At 40.3% G+C, this 24,387-nt stretch overlaps 1 protein-coding gene across 1 annotated transcript; it reads right to left on the minus strand.

Moving 5' to 3' along the window:
- Positions 1–1,808: 1,808 nt before the first annotated feature.
- Positions 1,809–22,132, minus strand: AMPD1 (adenosine monophosphate deaminase 1). Its single transcript, XM_027091023.1, is given in 18 exon segments — positions 1,809–1,985; positions 2,347–2,457; positions 2,652–2,825; positions 3,480–3,600; positions 4,282–4,445; positions 4,629–4,755; positions 6,125–6,288; positions 7,056–7,187; positions 7,773–7,967; positions 8,996–9,125; positions 9,587–9,806; positions 12,359–12,524; positions 15,740–15,905; positions 17,214–17,394; positions 20,715–20,726; positions 22,012–22,041; positions 22,044–22,095; positions 22,097–22,132. Coding segments are annotated over 18 exon segments (2,340 nt in total). The 3' UTR covers positions 1,809–1,826.
- Between the last annotated feature and the right edge of the window lie 2,255 nt (positions 22,133–24,387).

The raw sequence follows: 24,387 nt of genomic DNA on the forward strand, positions 1-24,387 counted from the left end.
TGCTCACCACCAAAAAATCCCTTATGTATTTAGAAAACTTCCCAAACAATTGTTTAAGATAAAATTTGGGGCTAGAATAGTGTGGCTTTGGAATTTCAAATTTATTTCAAAGTTCAAACTTTGAATTCCAGGAGACTATATGACAAAATGAGCAAATCGAATTCCAAGTACCAAATTGGAAACCAAATCTGCATGGATGTAATAAATGAATTAACATGTATGTATTCTACTGCCCTCTCATGGGTAAGATGGAGATATACATAATGGTAGTTCATGCCTTTTAAAATCTGAGAATAGAAAGTTTAATTTGGCAACTTATATTATTTTGATGACAAAGAGGCCAAGGTAAAATAAAATCAGGTTTTCCAAGGGACTTACAAATACTCAGCAAACAGAACTTCAACTTCAGAAACCAGGGAGAGCATTCTAACACCAGGGCTAGTACAAACATGCTGTTGGAATCATGCCTATGCTTATGGCTACCTGTACAGAATGTGGAAGCATGCAGGAATTTGCTTTTAATTTTTTTTATCCATTTGAAACGTCATTACTTTCTGGGATGTTTCACAAAATGCTCTTTTTCACTTTTGTATCCACTCATACTATAACTTCTTGCTGTGAATAACTTGAGAGTAGAAGTGAAATCTTATTCTTTATATCTTTGCTGCCTAGAATAGTACCTGGTACTTTAGATGTTTGATCAGTAATTGTTTATTGAATAAGTGGAATGAAGTATCAGCCCAACCACTAGATGGCAACACAACTGTATACGTATAGAAGTATGGTCTGGCTAATTGGATTGAATTCCACCTGACCTTGAGTAACAGGAATGTTTCTAAAAAGTTACACGTGTATCTTATTTTGGTAAGTGAAATCGTTTAAAACGTACCACTACAGCTGACTATAACTTTATTGTCAATTATATCCTTAAAACTAAGAATCCTTTCATAAGATAAATTCTCCATAAGTGTAATAACTCATAATTACAGATTTTCTATCTTGGGGTACACCTGTTTTTGTCTAAGAAAGCCACCCTTCAGATGTATCCTGTCAAAAGGACTTTTCAGAAGTCTAAGTGCCTATAGCAAGTTTCATTCTATAAACCAAAAGCCTACATTCTCCCTATATCAAATCATTTGCTTGTTTTTGTTTTTGTTTTTTTAAATAGTTATTTATTTATTTGGCTGCGCCGGGTCTTAGTTGCGGCAAACAGGATATTTTAGTTGTGGCATGCAGGATCTAGTTCCTTGACCAGAGATTGCACCTGGGCCCCCTGCATTGGGAGTGCAGAGTCTTAACCACTGGACCACAAGGGAAGTCCCATCATTTGCTTGTATTTTTGCCCTGCCTTAATAACCGTTTTGCCTGGAAGTCATGGACACTCAAGAGTCAGAAAAACCCAGGTCCTCATTGCTGCCTCTCACTAGGTGCATCCTTGTGCAGCTTATTTTTTTTATCAAAGGTCATCTCTTTTTTTAATTAAGGTATAGTTGATGTACACTACTATATGTTACAGGTGTACAGCATAGTGATTCATAATTTTTAAAGGTTATATTCCATTTACAGTTATTATAAAAAATTGGCTATATTCCCTGTGTTGTACAATTGTGCAGGTTATTAACTTCACCAACCTCAGTTTACTCATCTTCCCCAAAATGGAGGTAATAATACCTATAAAGTTGTGCAAAACATTAAATGAAATAATGTCAATGGAACAATATCTAATACAATCTTTGGCTTGTAGTAGGGATTCAATTACTGTTAACTATTGTTATTCACACTCTACAATGAAAATCTCACCCATATTATTATTTGGTTTATTTGTTTTATTCTCCTGATTTAATGCCTTCAGCAATTAAATTAAGTTCATAGCACCAGGTTTCGTAGCGATAGGCCATGCGGATTTGGGCCACATTTGTCTTTCGGATATCATTTCCAGTAGGACCTTCTTCAAGGTAATTGTCACCCAGAAACTTTACTTTCTCCTATAAGAGAAAAGGAAACAGAATGATTGTTGTCTCTTTTTACCCTGATATAGACAATAATTACATCCTCCACCAAGATTCCTTCCTTATGTTAGCTACGGGCAAGAGGAAAACAATAAACCATTAAAAGCACTCATCCAGTACCTCAATGTGCACGGTCTGCTGAGAAATCAATTATATTTTATTTCCCTTGCCCAAAAAGCATGGCCAGAGAGACAGAATAATTTTTTCTAGTCCCTGTCCATAGTAATTGCACATGATTTGTGAAATAATTTTTCAACATGTTTCCCCAACTAATTTTTCAATATTCAAGTTGCCAAATTCTAAACTCAGAAGGAGAGCCAGTCAAGGGCAGGTCTACCTCATGAGAAATTCCACATTGCAGAACACTGTTTCTTGCCACTTCACACATATCACAGGTACTCAGCTTGAAGACTTGTGCAGCAATGGCATATTCTTCCATTAGGGGCTCCTTGGGTTATTTATTTAAATGAGGCCAAAAAAAAAAAAAAAAAGAAAGGAAGAAAAAGGAATGCATTAAAAGAAATAACCCACATCCTGCACAAAAAGAATAATGAAATATCTTGATTTGACTTTAAAATTCTGGGTGGTAAACAACATTTCAGCAAAAATATACTTGTATTACTCAAAATTCCATATGTGTACCTTGGTGAAGTGGAATTGCATCGGGTCATCTGTAGACAGTGAGATCATTAGCCCTTTCTGGAAGAAATCTAAAAACGGATTTTTGGCATATTCTAGAAATAAGCTGTTGTTACTTAATGGCGACATAGCAATGGGAATCTGGGCTAAGAAAAACAAATACTGTAACACAGGACTCTGTAAAGGAAGAGTGAAAAAAAATTTTTTTAATGTTGAGAAAGGGATACAAACTAGAAAAGTTAAAACTTCCTGGTTACCTCAAGTTTTACCTTTCAACAAAATTATCACCTATTCTTTAAATCCCCTTGTAAAGAAGAATAATAGCTTTTAAATGTAAATACTATTTAGAAGAAATTTATTTGGGATCAATTTTCAGAAGCATTGAGTCAAACCCAGCTGTTTGTGTTTTAATTGTCTAGTTAGTTAGGCAAAAGACTTCACCTTGAAACATTCTTTTTCCCTACAAGAAAGTTCTGACTCACACCAGAGGCATTTTAAAACATGCTATAACATGAAATCTGGTGAAAACCAGTTTCAGGTAAGCCAAGCTGCCTCTGATTTATCCCTTGTCAGAGTTCTAAAATGCAAGTCAGGCGATCTGCATTAACTCCTCCCTGCCACCAACTATCTAGGTAATCTTGAGCAACTTCCTTTACTTCTCCGGGCCTCTGTAAAATGAGATGCACTAAATAATCTCAAAAATCTTTTTTGCTCTACTTTAATTTGATTCCAGTGTTGATAATGACTTGTGACAGAATGATAAGGGGAAAAAATGCTGTTCCTCTAGCTCCAGTATAAAAGTTAATATTGAGAAGAGAGCTTCCAACTCACCTTTTTTAAATTCAGGCCATGAGAGATATTATCTGCTGTCATGAATGCTGTCATGAGATGGGTGAGAGCTCCAGCTTCCCCACAGTGAGGTCGGAACAGAAACGTATTCATGCCTCGTTCCCTAGGGAAACGGAGCTACTATAGCAATCACAGGTGACTGACTGGGACCTGGCAACAATGCTGGGCATAGAGTGATTTATAAGAAAATCTGGTAGGAAACACCAGAACACTCTGAAAGGGAGTGGGGTATCCAAAGTATTCAGCAAAACTGACAATTCCAAATCATAATCTTAATTCTTCCCAAACACAGGCTTTTTGAAAAAAGAGACAACATAGGATATGAGGGTATGGAGGAAAGTTTTGATTACCTGAACAGAAACATCTTCAGTTTCCACCCAACTTTTACCAATATCACCATGTCGTTGTTTCTCCTACTCACACTTTAGCGGGGAAACATTTCCAGAAAACCCCATTATGATAGTCCTCTATTTATTCCTTACCCAGATATATCAAGAAAGGTAAAATGTATGGAATTTTATAGTAAATTGCACAGTGATTAGTGTAAATTCCTAAACTTCCAAAGAAAAGGAACTGTGAAAGTTACTGAAGGCTCCAAACTGTCCATTCCTGCCCCTAAATAAATAAAGAAACCGAAGAAAAAGACAAGGGAAAGAAATTTCTGCTCTGAGCCAGCTGGCAGCATCCCAGCAGCGTAGGCCCTCAATCACCTAGGGTGCCAATGTATGAGGAAAGAGGTGTGCTAAATAGATTCTCCTTCTAGCTCCAGTTCTCATCTACTTACTTTCTCAGGCTGTTGAGCACCGTGATGTTTGCGTACATATAGTAGGCATAGTAAGTGTAAGATGGATTCTTTTCCATGGTCCACTCCTGGGGCTTAGGGCTCTTGGAGGAGAACATGTGGCCGCTGTGTTTGGACTCATCATCCACACTGTCGAAGCCAGTAATCTGTCAGGAAGAGTGAGCCACGTAATGGGTTCAGTCTGAAGGCAGGGTCCCGGCCCTCAGACAAACTTTCTGCTTCCAAAGGCAAGGACCAAATGTCAGAGATAAGCATCAAGAATTAATCATGGTTAGGTAGGCGGGCTAGTTCATGTGCAGCCATAGGAAGGCTTTCAGGGCCATGCTTACATGCTTGAGGAAGACACTGAGGTCTGGGTGAGCCTGGGGGTTGATGGTGGCCTCAAACACTGGCATGAAAATATTCTCCAGCATCTTTCCGAAGTGTGGAAGGAAATTCTTAGATCGGAACACATCACTAGAGGCAGGAATGAAGAGAATTTAGGAGGAAAAGATTTGTTGGACTAATAGTTCAAAGCAAAGGACCAGATGCAAGCAAAGGACTAAATGCCATGTTCAGGAGAAGACGTAGTGTCTCCATCCTAGGTCCACTCTGGTACATTCTTCTTGGTTACCCATAAAGAAGGATTCAGTTTGGGTTTGGCATAGGAGGTATAAATTTCTTGCTGGACCACATGCCCCTATATCTTCTACAAATCCTCTGTGGTAAGAAAACTAAACGTTCACAGCTAAGTCCAGATAGAAAATGAAGAGTATGGGAACTCTGTCATGAAAGGTTCAATGATTTTTACATGTGTGGTATCGTGAGCGTGAAACAGTTATCAAGAACACCTATGATATGCTGTGGCCAGGGGGCAATCTAACAAATTCTTATATAGCACCCAATATATGCCATCCACTCTTTTAAGTGGCCAGAAGTATTAGCTAATTTAATCCTCATAAAACACAATAAATTAGGTACCATTATGACCCCATTTTAAAGATGATGAAACTAAGGCACAGAGAGGTCACGCAACTTGCCAAGGTCACACAGCTAGTAAGTGGTAGAGCCAGGATTCAAGCATAGCCAGTCCAGAGCCAGGGCCCATGCTTCTAACCACCACACTCTAATGCTTTAATATCTCTTCCTTAATGATATTAGACAGGATGTTTTACTCCAGTCAAAAAGCTACTTTTATTTTTGGCTAAAGAGACAGGATAAAACTCTTGCGTTGTCACAGGGCACACACAGCATGGAGGTAGGTGGCTAGACAATATATATAAACACTTAAGTTAGATAAAAGATCAATGATATGAACATCCCTGAGGGCAATGAGTAATTAGCAGGTGATAATACCATTGATAAATACTCATTAATCATGGAGAACTTGAGCACTTGTAGATGAGACAATCGACAGACAGTGGTAGAGGTTCTGATACAAGAAAGGTACACCCCAGTACAGATGCGCATGGGAAAGAGTGAACTGGACACAGAGAGGAAGACCAAGAGAAAGAAAATGTATAGTAAAATGTATATAGTTCTTATCTTAAGTCTTAATCATTCTCAAGAAGTTATTTTGTGATCTGCATAAAGTCCCCTGTTTTACAAAACAAAGCCAAAAAACCTGGTTAGAAAACTGAACTGAAATGATCTTCCTAACTCCTGTCTGTCATCAAGAGTGCTAAACCCAGAAGGGACAAAACCAGGCACCCGGGCCCCAGTACTGACTGCTGTTTAACAAAGCTTATTTCTGTCCAGATGTGCTGCACATTCCTTGTTGGTGTGGAGGACGTGAGGCAGGTGGGAGGAAGGCAGGCTTCAGGGTTTCCAGTGGGTGGGTACATACTAGATCCTGGGGACCTGGATCATCCATGTCATGTTGGGGCAGTAGATGTGGTTTCGGACGAACCAGGTGGAGAGTTTGCTCCACTCATCAGGACTGCGGCCGTAGATAGACAGGCGGGGCTCAGTGTGCTGGTACTTGGCGTCCACCAAGTCTGCACCTACCTCCTGCAAAGCCAAGAGAGGAGTCCAAAGCCAGGAATTCCCACGGGTCCCTCAGGGGTCTAAACCTGTGGGGTCTAGGGAGAGGAGATGGGTACTAAGAAGAACAGAGGAAATGTGAAAGGCAGTCAGAGGAAAACTATCAAGGTTAAGATGTAAGGAGCCTGAGAGGTGAGGGGGAGCTAGTCGGGCTAAAAGACTAATAGGATGTAATGGAGTCTAGAGAGAAAAAGAGTCAGACTAAAGATGATGAAATCCCAAGGCACTGCTGCAAAAGAGATTCAGCTTTTCATATGCCCCCTATCTCCCCAAACACACATCTCCCAACTGCACCTGTCATTGCTGCCTCCTAATGTTCAGGTGTCATGAAGATCAGGATGGATTCTGATCCTAATTCTTCCTGAACTTACAACTCCAAAAGCCTGGAATAGCCAGGTCCTTAATCCTAAATCCACACCCTTAGGGTCTCTGTCCTAGGAATCAAGGTCTTTGAAAGTCATTACAGTGAATGTTTCAGAAGAAATTATCACATTCATTTGTGTATTGCCTGACCCCAGGGATAGCACCCTCCCTCCCTCCCTCCCTCCCTCCTTTCCTTCCTTCCTTCCCTCTTTTCTCTTTCCTTTTTTCCCTCTCTCCTTCTTCCCTCCCTCCCTTTCTTCTTCCCTCCTTCCTTCCTTCCTTCCCTCTTTTCTCCTTCCTTCCCTCCCTCTCTTCTTCCCCCTCCTCAAGAACCAGGCCAGGTACCATAGATCTGGTTGATTTCTCCTCACCTTGATGATAGTGGCAAAATATTCCCCATTAATGTAATTGTCTGTCTTCAGGTAGAGGTCCCGTAGCTCACTTGCTCCTACAGGATTGTATTTGTCATTGAACTTATCAAAACGCTGGAAAGTCTGACGTCCCTGCATCAGGAAACAGGAGCACAAGTATATCTTTATCAGAGCTGCCTGAACACAGAGAGTTAGGGAATGGCCACAAGGAACAGTGGCCTGGTAACAGGAGAAGGGCTTGGCGCAGAGCAACTAAGCCAGTGCGCCACAACTACTGAGCCTGTGCTCTAGAGCCCATGAGCCACAACTACTGAGCCCGCGTGCTGCAACTACTAAAGCCCGTGCCTAGAGCCTGTCTCCACAACAAGAGAAGCCACCACAATGAGAAGCATGCGCACCACAATGAAGAGCAGACCTAGCTCACCACAACTAGAGAAAGCCCATGCACAGCAACGAAGACCCAACACAGCCAAGAATAAAATAAATAAAATAAATTTATTTAAAAAAACAAAAAACAAAACAGGAGAAGGGCTTGGGCTCCAAGAATGGAATCCAATACAGCTGACAATGAGAGAACCTCAAAGTTGTCCATGGGTTCTTTCAGTTAGCATGGTAAGCCCATGTAGTTTAGCGGGCTCTGAGAAGGGAGAGTTTGTAGGGGAAAGGCGTGTGGGGTTCTGAGAATTAGATGAAACTGACATTATCTTTTCAACCTACAGCATGAACATCCAGAGAATCAACAGTCAGGTCGTAGGGATGCATTTTTAATTTAGCAAAAAGTTCCTTTAGGGTCAGATTTTTCTCCTTGGTGCTATAGACCACTCTGTCAGCATCGACTTGGTAAGATTTCTTAATAAAGCGCAGTAGATGTTTCTGGTTCATGCAAGCGGCTGCATGGATATGGGTATCAACCTGTGTGTACATTCAGACAAAGAAAAACCAACAATCAGCTTGAGTTATGCTTCTCTGTGGTACCTGCCAATCCCACTCTGATGGGAGAAAGGAGTATATGATAGGGGTGTGACCTGGCAGCTGGTGGAGGTGGCCGAGCAAAGAATGAACCCGTAGCACCTTTTTGTGCCCTTGTGAGGATGTGAAAGTTTAGGCTGGATACAGTAATATTGCCTGCTTCTCCTGGATATCTGTGCATCAAATTTACTTCCTACATTTGATCCACACAAAAGTCTTGGGGACAATTCTCCACCCATGAGACACAGCTGGAAGTGAAGCAGCTGCTACAGCTTTCAGCCCCAAAGGGAGAAAGGTTGAAATGATGAAGCCATGGCACAGCGATGGCACTTATGAGTTGGTATTTTTATGAGTACAATTTTATAAGCGGAAGTTTTGATAGATTAAGTAATTTGCCCAAGGTTATACAGGTGGCTGAGCCAGGGATTTGTCCCAAACCTCTGCTCATATATTTCCTACTCCCACTTCCTTGCAATCATTTAAGTGGTCAGAACACATCTTGGAAGTGTTTCTAGTTGATTAGTTTTCCATTTGCTATTCACAATCCTCTTATGAGCTAGATTGAGCAGATATATTTCCCAGTTTTACAAATGAGGAAACTGAAACTCAGAAATATTTAATCATTTCCTCCCCAATGTCTTACAGTCAGGAAGTAGAAGAAAGAGGACTAGAGTGAAGACCTTTCAAATCCTAGAATAGTGGTTTTTGAGGTTCTATTCGTTTTTATTATTTTTGTTGTTGATGATAACTATAATTTTTTATGGCAATAATGTGATAAACCTTTCTATGCAGAAAACAGCAGAAAAGGCATTTTAATCTTTTAGACATCATCTATCTCCTTTCATGAAGTTCTACTGAACCTGCAGAAATCTTACATGAATCAGAAAAACAGTATCTTTCTTTCCTGTTCAAGAAATAAGTGGATTAATGTTTTTGTCCAGGAATGACCCCTGAGCACCGAATATGTTTACCTTCCTGCAGTTGTAAAAATCCCGGTGGGGGTTGCTCTTCAGCTCCTTCAACTCATCCATCTCATTGAGCATCTGATGGACCTGGAACTTGGAGGAGAGGAACTTCAGGCGCCGGTGGGTATAGGTCTTACTGTGAAAATTAAATCATGATTGTAAAAAATTCCAGACATCTAAGGAAAACAGTCACAATTTCAAAACCATCAGGACCCTTATAACCTGTAGAAAACTATTATGTTTGTTTCCAAATGGAACTGGCTTACTCTGCATTAATCTAACTTGAAAAGTATTGGGCTCCAAGGACTTAATCTTTTCATCAAAACTGTACATAAATAATAATGAGGGAGGATTGGGGCTCAAAGCCTGTCTCAGCCACCTGTGTGACTTTGGGCAAATCACTTAACTCGTCAAAGTCTCAGCGTGTAAATTGGGAGTTATAAAAATACCCACCTCATAGAACGATTGTGAGGAGAAAAAGAAACAATGCACATGAAGGTTTTAACATAGTGTTTGAACCTTGTAAGCAATTAATTAATACGTAGTCTTACTGTTAGTAGTAGTAATAGTAGCAGTAGTTTAGGTCTTAACACTTACACGGGTCCTCGAGCAATTAAAGCAAGTAAAAAATTCATATCATCTAAGAAGGTGTCCAGATTTGGGTAAGGAAGTGGCTTAGGCTCCTCTTTGCTGGCTGCTTCTTCATTAGGATAGATGTAAACCACACCGTCCTTCATTTTGAGGTGATAACCGAGGTTTTCCGGGAGGTTATCTGTTCGGAAGGGGTCTTCTCTCTTCTTCATGGGAGGGGTAAAGACTTTTTCAATAAAACACACAATAATATATCAGCACATAGAATGAATGACCACATAAAAATAACCAAAGTTAAATACTGTAAGATCTCATTTGTATGGAATTCTGTATGTCATAAGTTGTAATTATCCAGAGCTAAGCTAAAGTTTATTTTTACATTATTTCCCAAAGGTGACTAAATTAGTAGTATAAAATAACAATAACATTTTATCTAGTGTAAGAATGATTTTCAAGTTCTTCAGAATTTCTGTTTATATAATTGCAATACTTCTTACAAACCATTTTCGTTATTTATTAAAATTGTTAAAATCTTCCTGTTAAGAGCATTTTATTAACATTTGAGATAACTGCATAGAAATAAAAGTAAAACTACCGTTAAAATGTAGAGTTTGGGCCTTTTCCTTATTTAAACCAAGCTTCTCTATCAGTCTTAATTTAGAGTGGTTATTTTTTAACAGACAATTTTTTTGAGCAGTTTTAGGTTTTAGGGGGGTGGTGTGATGAATTGGGAGATTGGGATTGACATATATACACTAATATGTATTAAATGGTTAACTAATAAGAATCTGCTGTATAGGGCTTCCCCGGTGGCGCAGTGGTTAAGAATCCGCCTGCCAATAGAGGGAACATGGGTTTGAGCCCTGGTCCGGGAGGATTCCACATGCCGCGGAGCAACTAAGCCCGGGCACCGCAACTGCTGAGCCTGTGCCCTAGAGCCCGCGAGCCACAGCTACTGAGCCCGAGTACCACAACTACTGAAGCCCGCATGCCTAGAGTCCGTGCTCCGCAACAAAGTGAAGCCACCACAGTGAGAAGCCCGCGCACCGCAAGGAAGAGGAGCCTCCGCTCTCCGCAGCTAGAGAAAGCCCACGTGCGGCAGCGAAGACCCAACGCAGCCAAAAATAAATAAATAAATAAATTTACTAAGAAACATATATATATATTTTTAAAAAAGAACCTGCTGTATAAATTTTGATGACCAAAAGAAAAAAAAAAAAGAAAACAGAAAATGTTGGCACATTTTCTATCCAAAACTGAGATAAGGAACACGAAAGAAGTGAGACAGTACATTGCTATGTCAAGTATAAACTTTCGAGTCCCTACTCTTAAATATACTAGAGAGATAAAGTATAATTTAGGAGAAACAAAGGCAAGTCATCCTAAATGTCAATACTATAGAAGATGAACAAACCAATGTTATGAGTTACCAAACTGGAACATGTTTACTATGATTTTAATATTAAAAGGAATTAAAGAGAAGAAGCTCTAGAACTGGAAATTTTTAACAACATAACAAGTTGATAGTTCAAAAACCTTAAATAGCTGCCTCCCCTGAATTTCAATTCTAGAAGTCTAATCCTAAAGATAATAGAGCAATTGTACAAAGATGTCTTAATAAAGATGTTTATTGTAACCTTGTTGGAAATAAACTTTTTTTTTTTTTTGTGGTACACAGGCCTCTCATTGCCGTGGCCTCTCCCATTGTGGAGCACAGGCTCTGAACGCGTAGGCCCAGCGGCCATGGCTCACGGGCCCAGCCACTCCGCGGCATGTGGGATCTTCCCGGACCGGGGCACGAACCCGTGTCCCCCGCATCGGCAGACGGACTCTCAACCACTGCGCCACCAGGGAAGCCCTGGAGATAAACTTTTAAAAGTCAGAAATCTAAACGCCTAAATATAGGAATTGATTAAATAAATTATGATACAGTTATACAATAGAAATTATTAAAATATGATTGTTTAAAAATATGTACTATATAAGAAAGAAAGTAAAAATGAGATATGTAAATAAAGTGCTATGGAAAGTCAAAACCTGTAGTTTACTTTTGTACAGAGGTCAGAGGAAGGAAGGAAATGATAATGGTCGAGCTGTACCTTGAAGGATGAGACTGGATCTGGACATTTGGACATATAGTAAAAAAGTGAAAGGAAGGGCAATGCAGCACAGGGAATGGCATGGCAACAGTACAGGGGCAGGAATGTGCTGAACTAAATGGACAACAGGATATGCTTCCAACCAGGACAAAGAGTTCAAAGGTGGAGTAAAGGAGGTAAGTTTATAAATAGATTGAGTGTGCAAGTCCAAAAATAAATAAATAACAGATAAATAAAACATAGTTAGAAGGCTAGATGGTGGTAGGCCTTGAATGCCAGGCTCAAGACTGGACTTAACTTTGTAGGGGGCGTAGTTAAAGGTTTTTGTCAGGAGAAGGATGTGCTCAGATCTGTTTTATAATAACTGGTACCAAAGTGAGGATGAACTGAAAGGAAGTGAGATTAGAATTTAACAGAGTAGTTAGGAAGCTATTGCAATGATCTGGACAAAGAGAAATATGCACCTAAATTAGAGCTTGAGGAATGGTGAAGAGAGGAGGTTCTGAGAGATATTGTACAGACTGAATCAAGTGATTGGGCACTTGGGCGGGAGAGAGAACGGAGCCAAAGATGACTATGATATCTTAAAACTGGGTTACTTATAATCATGGGGCACTTTTAACAGTTAGTAGTTAAACCTAAAGCTATATTCCAGACATTATATAAGAAAATTACTTACCTGGATAGAAGCTCTCATTTGCTACCGAAGCCTCACCCTCAATGTTCCTCAAATACTGGGAAGGGGTTTTTGGAAACCTCTGAAATGACTTCTGCATATATTTCTCCCGTATACACAATGCCCGATAAAGACCTTTGCAAACCATTTCGAAATCTTCAACCGTAACCTACCAAGAAAATTTCACAGTAGCTCCTGTGAAAACTGGAGAAGTGGGGAAAGCTTGTCATTGGCACCTCCCAGCTCTCCTGGGTGTCACAGCCCCTGCTGAGCCGCTCCTACTTCTCACTCAACTTGGGCCCTGGGTCTCCCTCAAGGAGCAGGCCCTGAAGTTTTAATCGCTCTTCCATTCCTGCCAAAACGTGTCTGTCCTATGAGTCTTTCCTTACAGTCCCATATTTGTTTTTGGTTTTTGCTAGATAGCAGTGATTATCTAACAAATATGATTAAAAGGACCCATTCTAACATGGACAATACTTTCTCCAGGTAACAAAAGAACATTTTAAGTATAGGCTTCTGAAGACAACATCTCAACTGAAAGACAATGTTGGTGTAATATGAGAACTCAGATCACCTGCTGGTCAGTGTGGAAAAAATTGGGGAAGGAATAAAGTGTCACACTTCCCTCAAACCCTGTCACCCATGCACTGCTTTCTGTAGCTAGAGACGGATCAGAATATCATCCTGTGAGAAGTCATTCTTTGGGATGGTTTTGAACAGGATTTTATCTGGGACTAAAAACAGAGATTATAGAGTAAACTTTTCTTAGAACTGCTGGAAATTTCCTAAAACTGACCTATTTTTGGGCTTCCCTGGTGGCGCAGTGGTTGAGAGTCCGCCTGCCGATGCAGGGGACGCGGGATCGTGCCCCGGTCCAGGAAGATCCCACATGCCGCAGAGCGGCTGGGCCCATGAGCCATGGCCGCTGAGCCTGCGCGACCGGAGCCTGTGCTCCGCAGTGGGAGAGGCCACGGCAGTGAGAGGCCCGCGAACCGCAAAAAAAAAAAAACTGGCCTATTTCCCTGACCCCATCCCCAACTGGGCTTGACATGCCCACAGTTATAACTCTAGATCATTGCATGCTCATCATCAGAACCCAAAGACTTTCTGGGACCAATGCAAGCTTGTTCCCAATGGTTTGAAGTCCAGATATTAATCCTAAACAGTTGAACTCTTTTTAATGACTTGTTGACCTTGACCAAGAGAGTCTGGCACAGGTGCTAGGTCTGGGGGTCTGCTTCCAATAGCACGCTTGTTCCTTTGCTACCTAATGGGCCAGCCACCTAAAGCTCCTTGAGGACAAGAGCTGGATCTTATCCACCTTCTCGTCCTCAGCACTTAGCACACAGTGCCTGGCACAGAGTATGTGCTCAATAAGGACTGATTACAATGAATTTGTTGTTTACCTGGGATGAATGGCCTTGGGAACTTAGCCCTAATTCCCCCTTTACTTCTCTGTTCAGTTATAAAGGCAAAGACTGATTCAGGTACAGGCCACAACTAGGTGGAGTGTAGCTCAGCAGCTCAGCCACCTTCAGCTACCCGGTGTAGCCACATACTTGGTTCTTCAAAGAAATTATACTCCAATAAAGATGTTAAAAAAAAGAAAAAAGAAAGAAAAAAAAGACTCCAGACCAAGATTTCAGGTGCCCTCCAGCTTTTATAGGAAGAGAAGCTAATCCCTGACTTCTGTGAGCCTTGTCCTTCCTCTCATCTTCTTTCTTTTTATTCCTGTTTTCATTTCCACCAAGCACATAGGGATCAAGTTTTAATATTTGTGGTTTTTTTGAACTCTGGCCTTCTCCAAACTTTGTTTGCCACGTTGCTATTAAACATTTCGTTTCAGTTATTTAGCATCTAAAATCCCTGCCATTTGTAGAGCACACATGTTACCATGCAGAAAACGAATAAACAAGAATAGTGTCCATTTCATTGCTCTGTCATTTTTAAATATCTTGGAACTGACCCTAAGTGGGTCAGTTACATGAGAAGAGGGTTTAGGACCAGTCATTAAAACTATATTTGGAGCATAGACCAATGGCTAAACAGCAATTTCACCAATATGATGCTGATTTTGCAAGTCCGTGTGGCAGAGATTTATTTATTGACCAACTGTTCTGGGTAGGACAAGCAGGTCAAGTTGTTTGCAACTTGAGTTTACTATCCCTGTGGCATACCAGAATCTGTTCCAAGCAATAATCTACTGTGTAAGCATCTGCTATGAAATTGGAAAGGACAGTTGGTCGAAAAACAGCAGCTGCATTAGAATGTTCTGACCTCTCTCTCATCTTCTTCTTCTTTTTTTAAAAAATAAATTTATTTATTTACTTTTGGCTGTGTTGGGTCTTCGTTGCTGCGCACGGGCTTTCTCTAGTTGTGGCAAGCAGGGGCTACTCTTCGTTGTGGTGCATGGGCTTCTCATTGCAGTAGCTTCTCTTTGTTGCAGAGCACAGGCTCTAGGCACGCGGGCCTCAGTTTTTGTGGCACGTGGGCTCAGTAGTTGTGGCTTGCAGGCTCTAGAGCACAGGCTCAGTAGTTGTGGTGCACGGGCTTAGTTGCTCCAGGGCATGTGGGATCTTCCCGGACCAGGGATCGAACCCATGTCCCCTGCATTGGCAGGCAGACTCTTAATCACTGCGCTGCCAGCGAAGTCCTCTCTCATCTTCTTTCCTCTCCACTCTTCTTTCCTCTTTTCTCTCTCTTTCTCCTGATCTGTTTTCTTTGATTGGTTAATGCTACCTGCAGCCCTTCTCTCCATTCTAGGTGTGCTCTGGGTCCATCTTTCCCCAAGAGCCCCTCCCCACTCTGCCCCCCGGGCCTCCCTGAGGCTCCCTTTCCTGCTTTATGGTGCCCTCAGTGAGACTAGTTCAGTTGCTACTCTCTTTGGTTCTTTTGCCAGAATCTGTCCACTGTATTCTGTAACACACACATCACATTCTACTGCGTATTCGCATGTGCAAGCAAATGAGATAAAGGAGGAGAAATTATGTGAGATGATAAAAGCAAAACAGAAATATGTCATAGCATATCGTAAACAACAAGGTCCTACTGTATAGCACAGGGAGCTATATTCAGTACCCTGTGATAAACCATAATGGAAAAGAATATATATATATATATATATATATATATATATATATATATATATATAAAACTGAATCAATTTGCTGTACAGTAGAAGTTAACACAACATTGTATATCAATCATCAATAAATTTTTTTTAAAAGTTGTAGCATATTGGTATTGAAATGTGATAATGAAGTATAGCAAAGGACAGGTGAGCTAACACCTTCTTCAAAAGGAAGGGGAGGAAGGAAAGAAGTTGAAACAATCAAGCTGAGTATCTTTCTAGCAGCTACATGTGAGGGGCAAGAAGCAACTCACCCCAGAGGAATAATCGCCTGTGATCTGCACTCTCTGAAAATCAGGCACGGTCTCGTAGGTGGGAGACGAAGAAATGTATTCATCAATGTGGGACAATTTGGTGGAAGATGTTTCACTTTGTGGAACGGACAAACTAATGGTCCTCTGTCCAAAGGAACGCTTTTTTCTCGGTTTGAAATTGAAAAATAAAAAGAGTTAACTTTATCTTCATTGTGATAAGTTGATGTTCCACTATACAATTTCATTTTGAGAAAAAGAGTGAAAATTAAATGTGGGCTGGGTGTCAGAAACAGGATCCAACCTTATGGAAAGGGGTATCATGTTAGAGTGTTCCCTTCGTCCTCGTATACCTTGGAAGAGTGGGTCTTAGGGAATGTACTAGAAGACTCTCAGCATGACACTGTCCTGCACAGGAGGCCCACTCCCAGCAGAACAGGAAGTCTGGGTGCTGCAGTAAGCACAGGCTATGTCAGTTAGTACCTGTGTCATTTGGTGCATGTCCCTTAAATTCTGTGAGCTTCTGTCTCTCTCTCTAAAAAAGTGGTGTAATAATGTCTACCATTCAGGATTTCTGTGAGATTTAATGTTTATAAAATGCTTAGCACACTACCTGGAACTTGTAAGTTGCTTAATCAACATTACTTCCTCAAATCAACATGTATTTATTCCGTTTCTACTTTGACCCATGCCCTGTGTTAGGTCCTATGGGGGATGCCAAAGAAGGTGGATTGCTGTTATTTCCTTAAAGAAATAAAACCAAGGGAAGGACTGCAGAATGACCTCCCCATGAAGCTGGTTGGGGGAGGGGAGTGTTTTGAGGAGGGGGGGTCAAAGTAAGTGGTCAATAACAGGTTTGAGAACTAAACTGTGGCACATAGTGACAGGTAGTGCGTACTAGAGTAGTTCAAAGAAGGGAAAATAAACAGACTTTGTGGAGAGGGATCTGTTCAGGGGAGGCAGTAGTAGTTACACATCACAGGCATAGGATGGGCAGCGCCTGAGGGCAGAAATGGAGAGCTGTATCCCTGAGGCCTGGAGGAGGTCAGACTGGCTGAAGGGCAGGATTCCTATCAGGCAGCACGACACTAAGGCTGACTAAGTACAGAGTCCAAAGATGAGGCCCTTGAGTTCCAGTTTCTATATAGTGTGGAAATTGAGCGTGTGCTCAGCAGCCATCAGCCACTTTGGTTTGGAACAATCACGTGGTAGATCATGTCCTCTTGCTTGGGTGAACAGGAATGCTTCAACCAAAGGCAGATTGGATGAAGGTAGGAAGGCCACTGTTTTCTTCTTTTTTGGTCCTTGTTGCTTCGCCCTAGTGTATTCAGTGTGTGTGTTTGGGGGGGGGGGTGTGGGTTTAACTCTGACAGAGTTTTTCCTCCAAGTTGAATCACCATTCAGAGTGAACCATCTGCCCTGACATTTCCCCTTCCTTGTGTCCCAACGTAATAAACATTCCACTTACACCACTTACCTCCTGCCTCCTGTGCGGGTGGACAGAGCCTCCAGCTGGAATAGGTGTTTGCGCATCTCATCGTGCAAAATTGGACAGGTCTCATCCACATCAAAAGGGGAGATCTCATGATGGCCTCCCTCATCTTTGACTTCAGAGGCAAACACTTTTTCAGCAAAGCTCCGTGTTGCATCATCAATACCTAAAAGGCATTTTCACGTGTTAGTGTTCAAGCACTTTCTCAGAAGTCATCCGAGAGTTTCTGCTGCACGTAAGGCACAGTGCTAAGGACTGCCCTGGGTACATGGCTCCCCTGCTCTCCGCCCAGTGTGCCAGGAACATGATGGCACTTCATGCCTATTCTCTCTTCAGTGGGTTTCTGTGTGGGTAGCTTGGAAATCCATTCTCAGAATCACGGGTCAGATTCTTACAGCACACTTTAGAGTGTCCTAAAGATGGGATTGGGCTCTTGCAGGACTAGCACTTAACCCAAGATCACCTGTTTCTGGCGGGGCTAAGTTTGATTTCATAGTAACCATGCAGCATAGTCCTTCCTATCAGGTTGGTGGAATTTTTCTGACGGTTTTAAAGATGCGGATAGGGTTGTTGGTCCTTGGCGTTCTTCTTCCTGAACAGAATAAGTGATCTAAATAGTTCTGAGAAATAAATGTGTACTTTAGGGCCTTTCTTCCTCATAAGACAGATATTGTGTTTCTGTCACACATCACAACCTCATTTTTTTCAAATCCTGATGACTTGGTGATGTGCTGGTGTTGGGGGCGGGAGGGGAATCGCTAATATTTACTGCCTAGTGTTGGGAGTCCCATTTCTTGTGGATATGTGGCCTTCCATAATGAGTGACCTTTGGACAGCCCATTTTACTTATACTTGCCTTAATTTTTCCATTCTTAAAATGGGTGGAAGGATGACCTTTAGCCTGGCAATGAACAACCCCAAGATCCTTAGGATACAAGACAACCAGTTTTATCATATAGGGTGGTGATGGCCATCAAATATCTGCTTTTCTGTTAAGTTCTATTGTGTTTTCCAGACACCCAGCTGTTTCCATCTGAGTAGTTATAACCTCCAATACTTCTAAAAGTCTCTTGGTATTTCCAGAAAAGAGCAGGTAGCAAATAATGAGAATGGCAAACAGCTGGATATTCGGAGCAACAGCAGGAGACAAACATTCTTCATGTGATAACAAAGCAAACTGCATGCAGAGAGATAGATCCCCTCACTCCTGCTGCCCCTTCAATGTCTATACAAGTCTCCAAAATGACACATTTTCAATTACAATTTAGGTAAGTGTACTGTTCCGTACTTACCAACTCCTTCACCTTCTCCTGTTTCAGTTTCCTTATGTATAAAGTGGGAATACTAATACCTACAAACTTCACTCACAAGGCTGTTGTGACATCGAGATAATGTATGTGAAAATGCTTTTTGAGAGCAATTTTTTAAAGGAAAATAAAACACCAGATTAAACTGAATGACATAATTTGGTAGCATTGCTCAGACTGATATTTGGTATTTGGGGTTAGGTTTGGGTTATTAAGGAAACAATAAATGGTATGGCTTAGTATAGGCTGAAGCATACATTGGAAATGAGAGTAATTGACTCATAACTTCACCAACGCTAACAGTCAGGTCAGCCAGTTTTCAAACCTGGCTTGTCACAGCAGAGTAACAGAGAAGCCCAATATGTTGGCTGAACTTCATGCATCTATTTGTCTCATTGAGCTCAAGCACTTCCTGAAACTGACAAGCATCTTTGGATGCTATCCCTAGTTTTTTGGCAAGCACCAAGATCCATGAAGGAACGAACAAAACACTAAGTAGATACATTTGATGACCTGAGAATGCCTCCCCACCCCACAGCCAACTGTTCCCCAGAAATAGTATCATTCCTCCCTGAGCATCACAGGCAAGCACATGCACCTAAAGGATGAATGACAAGCAGAAATTAGAAGAGGCTTCATGTACCATGGGGAGCAAATGGAAATAGGCCAGTGGGCTCTGATGATGAGGAGGAGGAGAATGAAGATGACTATGCAAGTGGCTTGTCATGATGGGTCTGTGGCAATGCTCTTGGAGGTCTCAGGAAGGAAAGTATGGAAATGGAGTCCCAGGAACCAAATCTTACTTGCTTGAGATCTGGCTCTTCCAAAACAAGCATCCATTATGTGGGACTGCACACATCTATTTGTTTCATGTTTTTAAACATTGTTTTTTCTAGGTTGTATCTCCCTAAGTCACTATAGACAGTTGAAAAGTAGAAACTCTACTCTCAAGAAGTAGCTTACATTATCACCAAAAATTATATGGTTGATATTTCCTTCCACTGAATCAACCAGTTGTTTTGGCTTCATGTAACCACAGCTGAAATTTGATTCCTAATTCAAGAGCTTTGCCTTTCAAAAATACTTCAGGGAGTGGTGGTGATTAGGGAGAGGAAAGAGTGAAACTGACATTTCAAAAGGTGAGTAGATAAGATTTGGTGACAACCTAATTCATGGAGTAAAGTACAGATGACTCCCTGAGGTTTGTATAGATAATTGCTGAGTTCTTTTTTGAGCATGTTTGAGATAATGGAGCATCTGAGTGGCAATGTCTTGAGGTTAGGACGTCCACATTTAGATAGAGAATAGATAAGAGAATAGAAACAAGAAGTAGAGTGGTGAAGCAGAAAGAACACTGGACTAGGAGTGAGAAAAAGTGTCTGTGACAGCTGGGTGGCCTTGGTAAAGCCATATAATCACTAGGAGCCTCAGTGTTCATCATCATAAAAGAGGAATATTAATAATAATAATGTCAACTTCAGAGAATTGTTGTAAAGATTGACCAAGAAATACTTTAAAAACTACACAGTACTATGCAGAAGTTGGGGATTATTATTATTAACATAGGAAGTGCAAAACTCTTGAGAAAAGAAATATCATGCTTGCTGCTTCACCCAACAGACCCAGAAAAACATGCTTATTTCTCAGCAGTGCTTTATTAATGTGTAGGAAAGACAGGTTGTAGATCTTTCATCTGCCACATGGCATCTCATAGAGGAATTCAGAGGCACCATGAGTACTATCAGTCCGTCAAAGGACAAGTCTGATTTGAGATGGAGGGGAACATACATAAAAAGTTACAATTTTATCGAAAATGGGTTTCACTTTATCTGGTCACAAAAATTCACCATGGAATTTTTTGCATTGGAGGAGGGTTTACTAGGGCAGGACTCAGTAGATCCCCTTAACTAATGTCTAAAGGAGAAGATTACTTTATGTCAGAATAGCAAATGAATGTCCTCTGAGGTTTCTTTAAAAAGGGATTTTTGGAGGCAGGAAAATTCATGAGTGCATTTGCTATGCTATGGGAGATCTATGGTCATTATAAATCTTTGTTGGCTTTTAATGGTATCATTAATAAACACTGCTGAAAAATACACATGCTTCTGAATTAAAGAAGAGTATCTTTTAGAAATTGATACTTTGGCAAATGGCAGGAAAAATAGCCCAAAATACTCACGTTTTTCTTCAGCTGTATGAAATAAAATAGAACAAGATAAAATATATGTGGCTACTAATCAATGCTTTGGAATAGAAATAGGTAGGTTGGTATAAGAAAGGGGTGTGGTGGGATGTGTTATTAAAGCGCATCCTTCCATTTTTCTACAATTTGCTGCCAATAGAAAACCCTGGGAATATAGTTATTATCTAGCTCTTCGTTTTCTTTTCCTTTCTAATTTGTCTCTTTAAATTTATGTTTATAATTTTAAAAAGGTACTCCTTGTAAAATGTGATTTTTCAAAACCTGATCAAGAGGGATGGAAACTCTCATACAATGCTGATTGCAGGTAAGCGAAAACAGATTATTTGGTAAACAATTAATACCTACCAAACAGCCATTTCTGAGAATCTATTCTACTGAAATAATCCTTAAACATGGAAGAAGCTTTAGGTACAAATATTATTGTCAGAGCACATTTATACTTAAACAAATCATAAGGAACTTAAGGGATTGGTTAAGAAAATTGGAATATTATACAGCCATTTAAAATGATGTTTAGGAAGAGTTTGGAGTGCCATGGTAACTGACTAAGTTATAATGTGAAGCCAGAAAAAGGGCAGGATACAAAGTCACATGTATAATATAATCTCAACTGTGGTTTTTTTAAAAAAATTCTTTAAATTTTCAAAGAAAATAGTTTGAAAGAAAAACACTAACATGTTAAAAGTTATCTTTGGATGATGAGGATTGTGGTTTCTTTTTTTATAACTACTTTTCTAAATTTCTCAGTTTCTCTAAATGAGTGTTTATTACTCTTATTTTTCAGTGAAATGTCTCTTTTTATTTCAAATGAAATGTATTACTTTTATAATGAAAAAGACAAATTATTATTTTGAAAATTACTCTGTGTACAAACCTGGATTGTGAACCATCAGAATACACAGATTAATATTAATATTGCCATTATTCTCATGATTTTCAGCTAATGGTATAGCTAAAGACATTTTATAGGACCCTTCTCCCAAGTGCGGCAGCACAGGTTTTGTTTAGACTAGCAGAGGAGATAATAAATATCTTACACAGTTTTCTACTGGGATCATCAAGGATGCTACTACATGATACAGTTTTAGAAGATTACCTCCCTCCTAAAACTAAAAACCAAAATCCCCTTGGAAACCTTGTCCTGTCTTTTCCTGAAATGTATTGTTAAAAATACTATGAACCTTAAATAAAGGATTCCCGAGCTGACATGATAGTTAAAGGATTGATTGCATATTAAAAGCAGTGAACTCTACAAACACTTTTGCACACCTACCTGGAAGTTTCAACAGAGGCATTGTGCTGGGATCCTTGATTCTAGGATAGCACAGTAGAAAGGAAGAGACAGGAGACTGTGGGGATGACTGACTGACAGTATAAAACACGCTGATATTCATTTTATTATTTTGCTTTGCCCCTGTAATTTGACCCTTCTCTGCTAAAAGGAGACAGATGAGCTTTAGACCTATTTATAGCTTTAGGCATTGACTGTGAAAAACAGGTGAAGCCTTCAGTGTTTACCCTGGGATTTTAGACAAGATATCTGTGGTAGGACAGAAATTGCATTTCAGTACTCTCTAAATCTTCCTATGGATTGGACTCTCTTCAAGTGTAGTTTTCTTGTATGACTGGACCACTGATGACTATTTTCCGCCCTAGCGAAACACAATGAAATCGTCCAGACTTCTGGAAAGTCAAGGTCCTCAGGATTTCAGTCCTGAGAACAGCTTTCTGTGGTCGGGGAATATGCTGGTACATTCATCAAACTCTCAACACACACACACACACACACACACACACACACACACACACCTTAAGAAATATTCCTGACTTGGCAGAAATTCACCTGACAGAAGTTATTTAATGAATTAAGTCATAAATTTACTTCAAATCTTGTGGAAGCACAACTGCCATCTAGAGTGCTCAGGGACCCTTACTCTATATATTGTTACAAAAAGAATATATTTCTCATGCATAACATTTTATAGTACACAAAGCACTTTCCAAATATTATCTCTTTGATCCTGCTTACAATGCTATAAGGCAAGAAGCACCTTACCCTTGCTTCCCAAATTAGAAAACTGGGGCCCTGGGGAGAGACGTGCCTTACCCAAAGTCATTCTGATTGTTAATGCAAAGCCAAGTCTCTCTGGACCAAGATCTCATGCTCCTTGCACAATAACACAGAGTCCTGGTTACAGCAAAATACAGGAAGACCTCAATTTTATTCTGCTTAACTTTAACACACTTTGCAGATATTGTGTTTTTTACAAATTGAAGGTCGTGGCAACCCTGCAAGGAGCAAGTCTACTGTCACCGTTTTTCCAACAGCATTTGCTTACACTGTGTCTCTGTCACATTTTGGTAATTCTCACAATATTTCAAACTTTTTCATTATTATTATATTTGTTATGGTGATTTGTGATCTGTGATCTTTGATGTTACCATTATAATTGTTTTGGGGCACCACAAACACATGCCCATATAAAACAGTGAACTTAATCGATAAATGTTGTATGTGTTCTGACTGCTCCACTGACTGGTTCCTGTCTCCCCACTTCTCCTTGGGCCACCCTATTCTCTGAGACACAGTTATATTGAAATTAGGCCATTGAATAACCCTACAATGGCCTCAAAGTGTCCGAGTGAAAGGAAGAGTCTCATGTCTTTCACTTTAAATCAAAAACTAGCAACGATTAAGCATCGTGAAGAAGGCATGTTGAAAGCCAAGATAGGCCAAAAGCCAGGCCTCTTGCACCAAACAGCCAAACTGTGAATACAAAGGAAAAGTTCTTGAAGGAAATTAAAGGTGCTTCTCCAGTGAACACACGAATGATTGATAAGAAAGAAAATCAGTTTCATTCATGATATGGAGAAAGTTTCAGTGGTTTGGAGAGAAGATCAAACCAGCCACAACATTCCTTCAAGCCAAAGCCTAATCCAGAGCAAGGCCCTAACTCTCTTCAGTTCTACAGAGGCTGAGATTGATGAGGAAGCTGCAGAAGAAAAGTTTGAAGCTAGCAGAGGCTGGAAAGAAGCCATCTCCATAATGTAAAAGTGCAAGGTGAAGCAGCAAGTGCTGATGAAGAAGCTGCAGCATGTTATCCAGATGATGTATGTAAGTAATGAATGAAGGCGGCTCCACTAAACAATGGATTTTCAATGTAGATGAAGCATCCTTACATTGGAAGAAGGTGCCATCTAGGACTTTCATAGCTAGAGAGGAGAAGTCAATGCCTGGCTTCAAAGATTCAAAGGACAGGCTGACTCTCTTCTTAGGGGTTAATTCAGCTGGTGACTTGAAGTTGAAACCAATGCTCATTTAGCATTCTAAAAATCCTAAGGCTCTTAAGAATTAAGCTAAATCTACTCTGCCTGTGCTCTATAAATGGAAAAACAAAGCTTGGATGACAGCATGTCTGTTTCAACATGATTTACTGAATATTTTAAGCCCTCTATTGAGACCTACCACTCAGAAAAAAAAAATTCTTTTCAAAATATTATTGCTCAATTGACAAAGCACCTGGTCACTCAAGAGGTCTGATAGAGATGTACAACAAGATTTATGTCATTTTCATGCCTGTTAATACAATATCCATTCTGCAGCCCAAGGATCAAGGAGTAATTTTGACTTCCAAGTCTTATTCTTTAA

The sequence above is a fragment of the Aethalodelphis obliquidens genome, unplaced genomic scaffold (genome assembly GCF_003676395.1).
Source record: "Aethalodelphis obliquidens isolate GAN/ISIS:26980383/991018 unplaced genomic scaffold, ASM367639v1 scaffold70, whole genome shotgun sequence".
Taxonomy (NCBI): domain Eukaryota; kingdom Metazoa; phylum Chordata; class Mammalia; order Artiodactyla; family Delphinidae; genus Aethalodelphis; species Aethalodelphis obliquidens.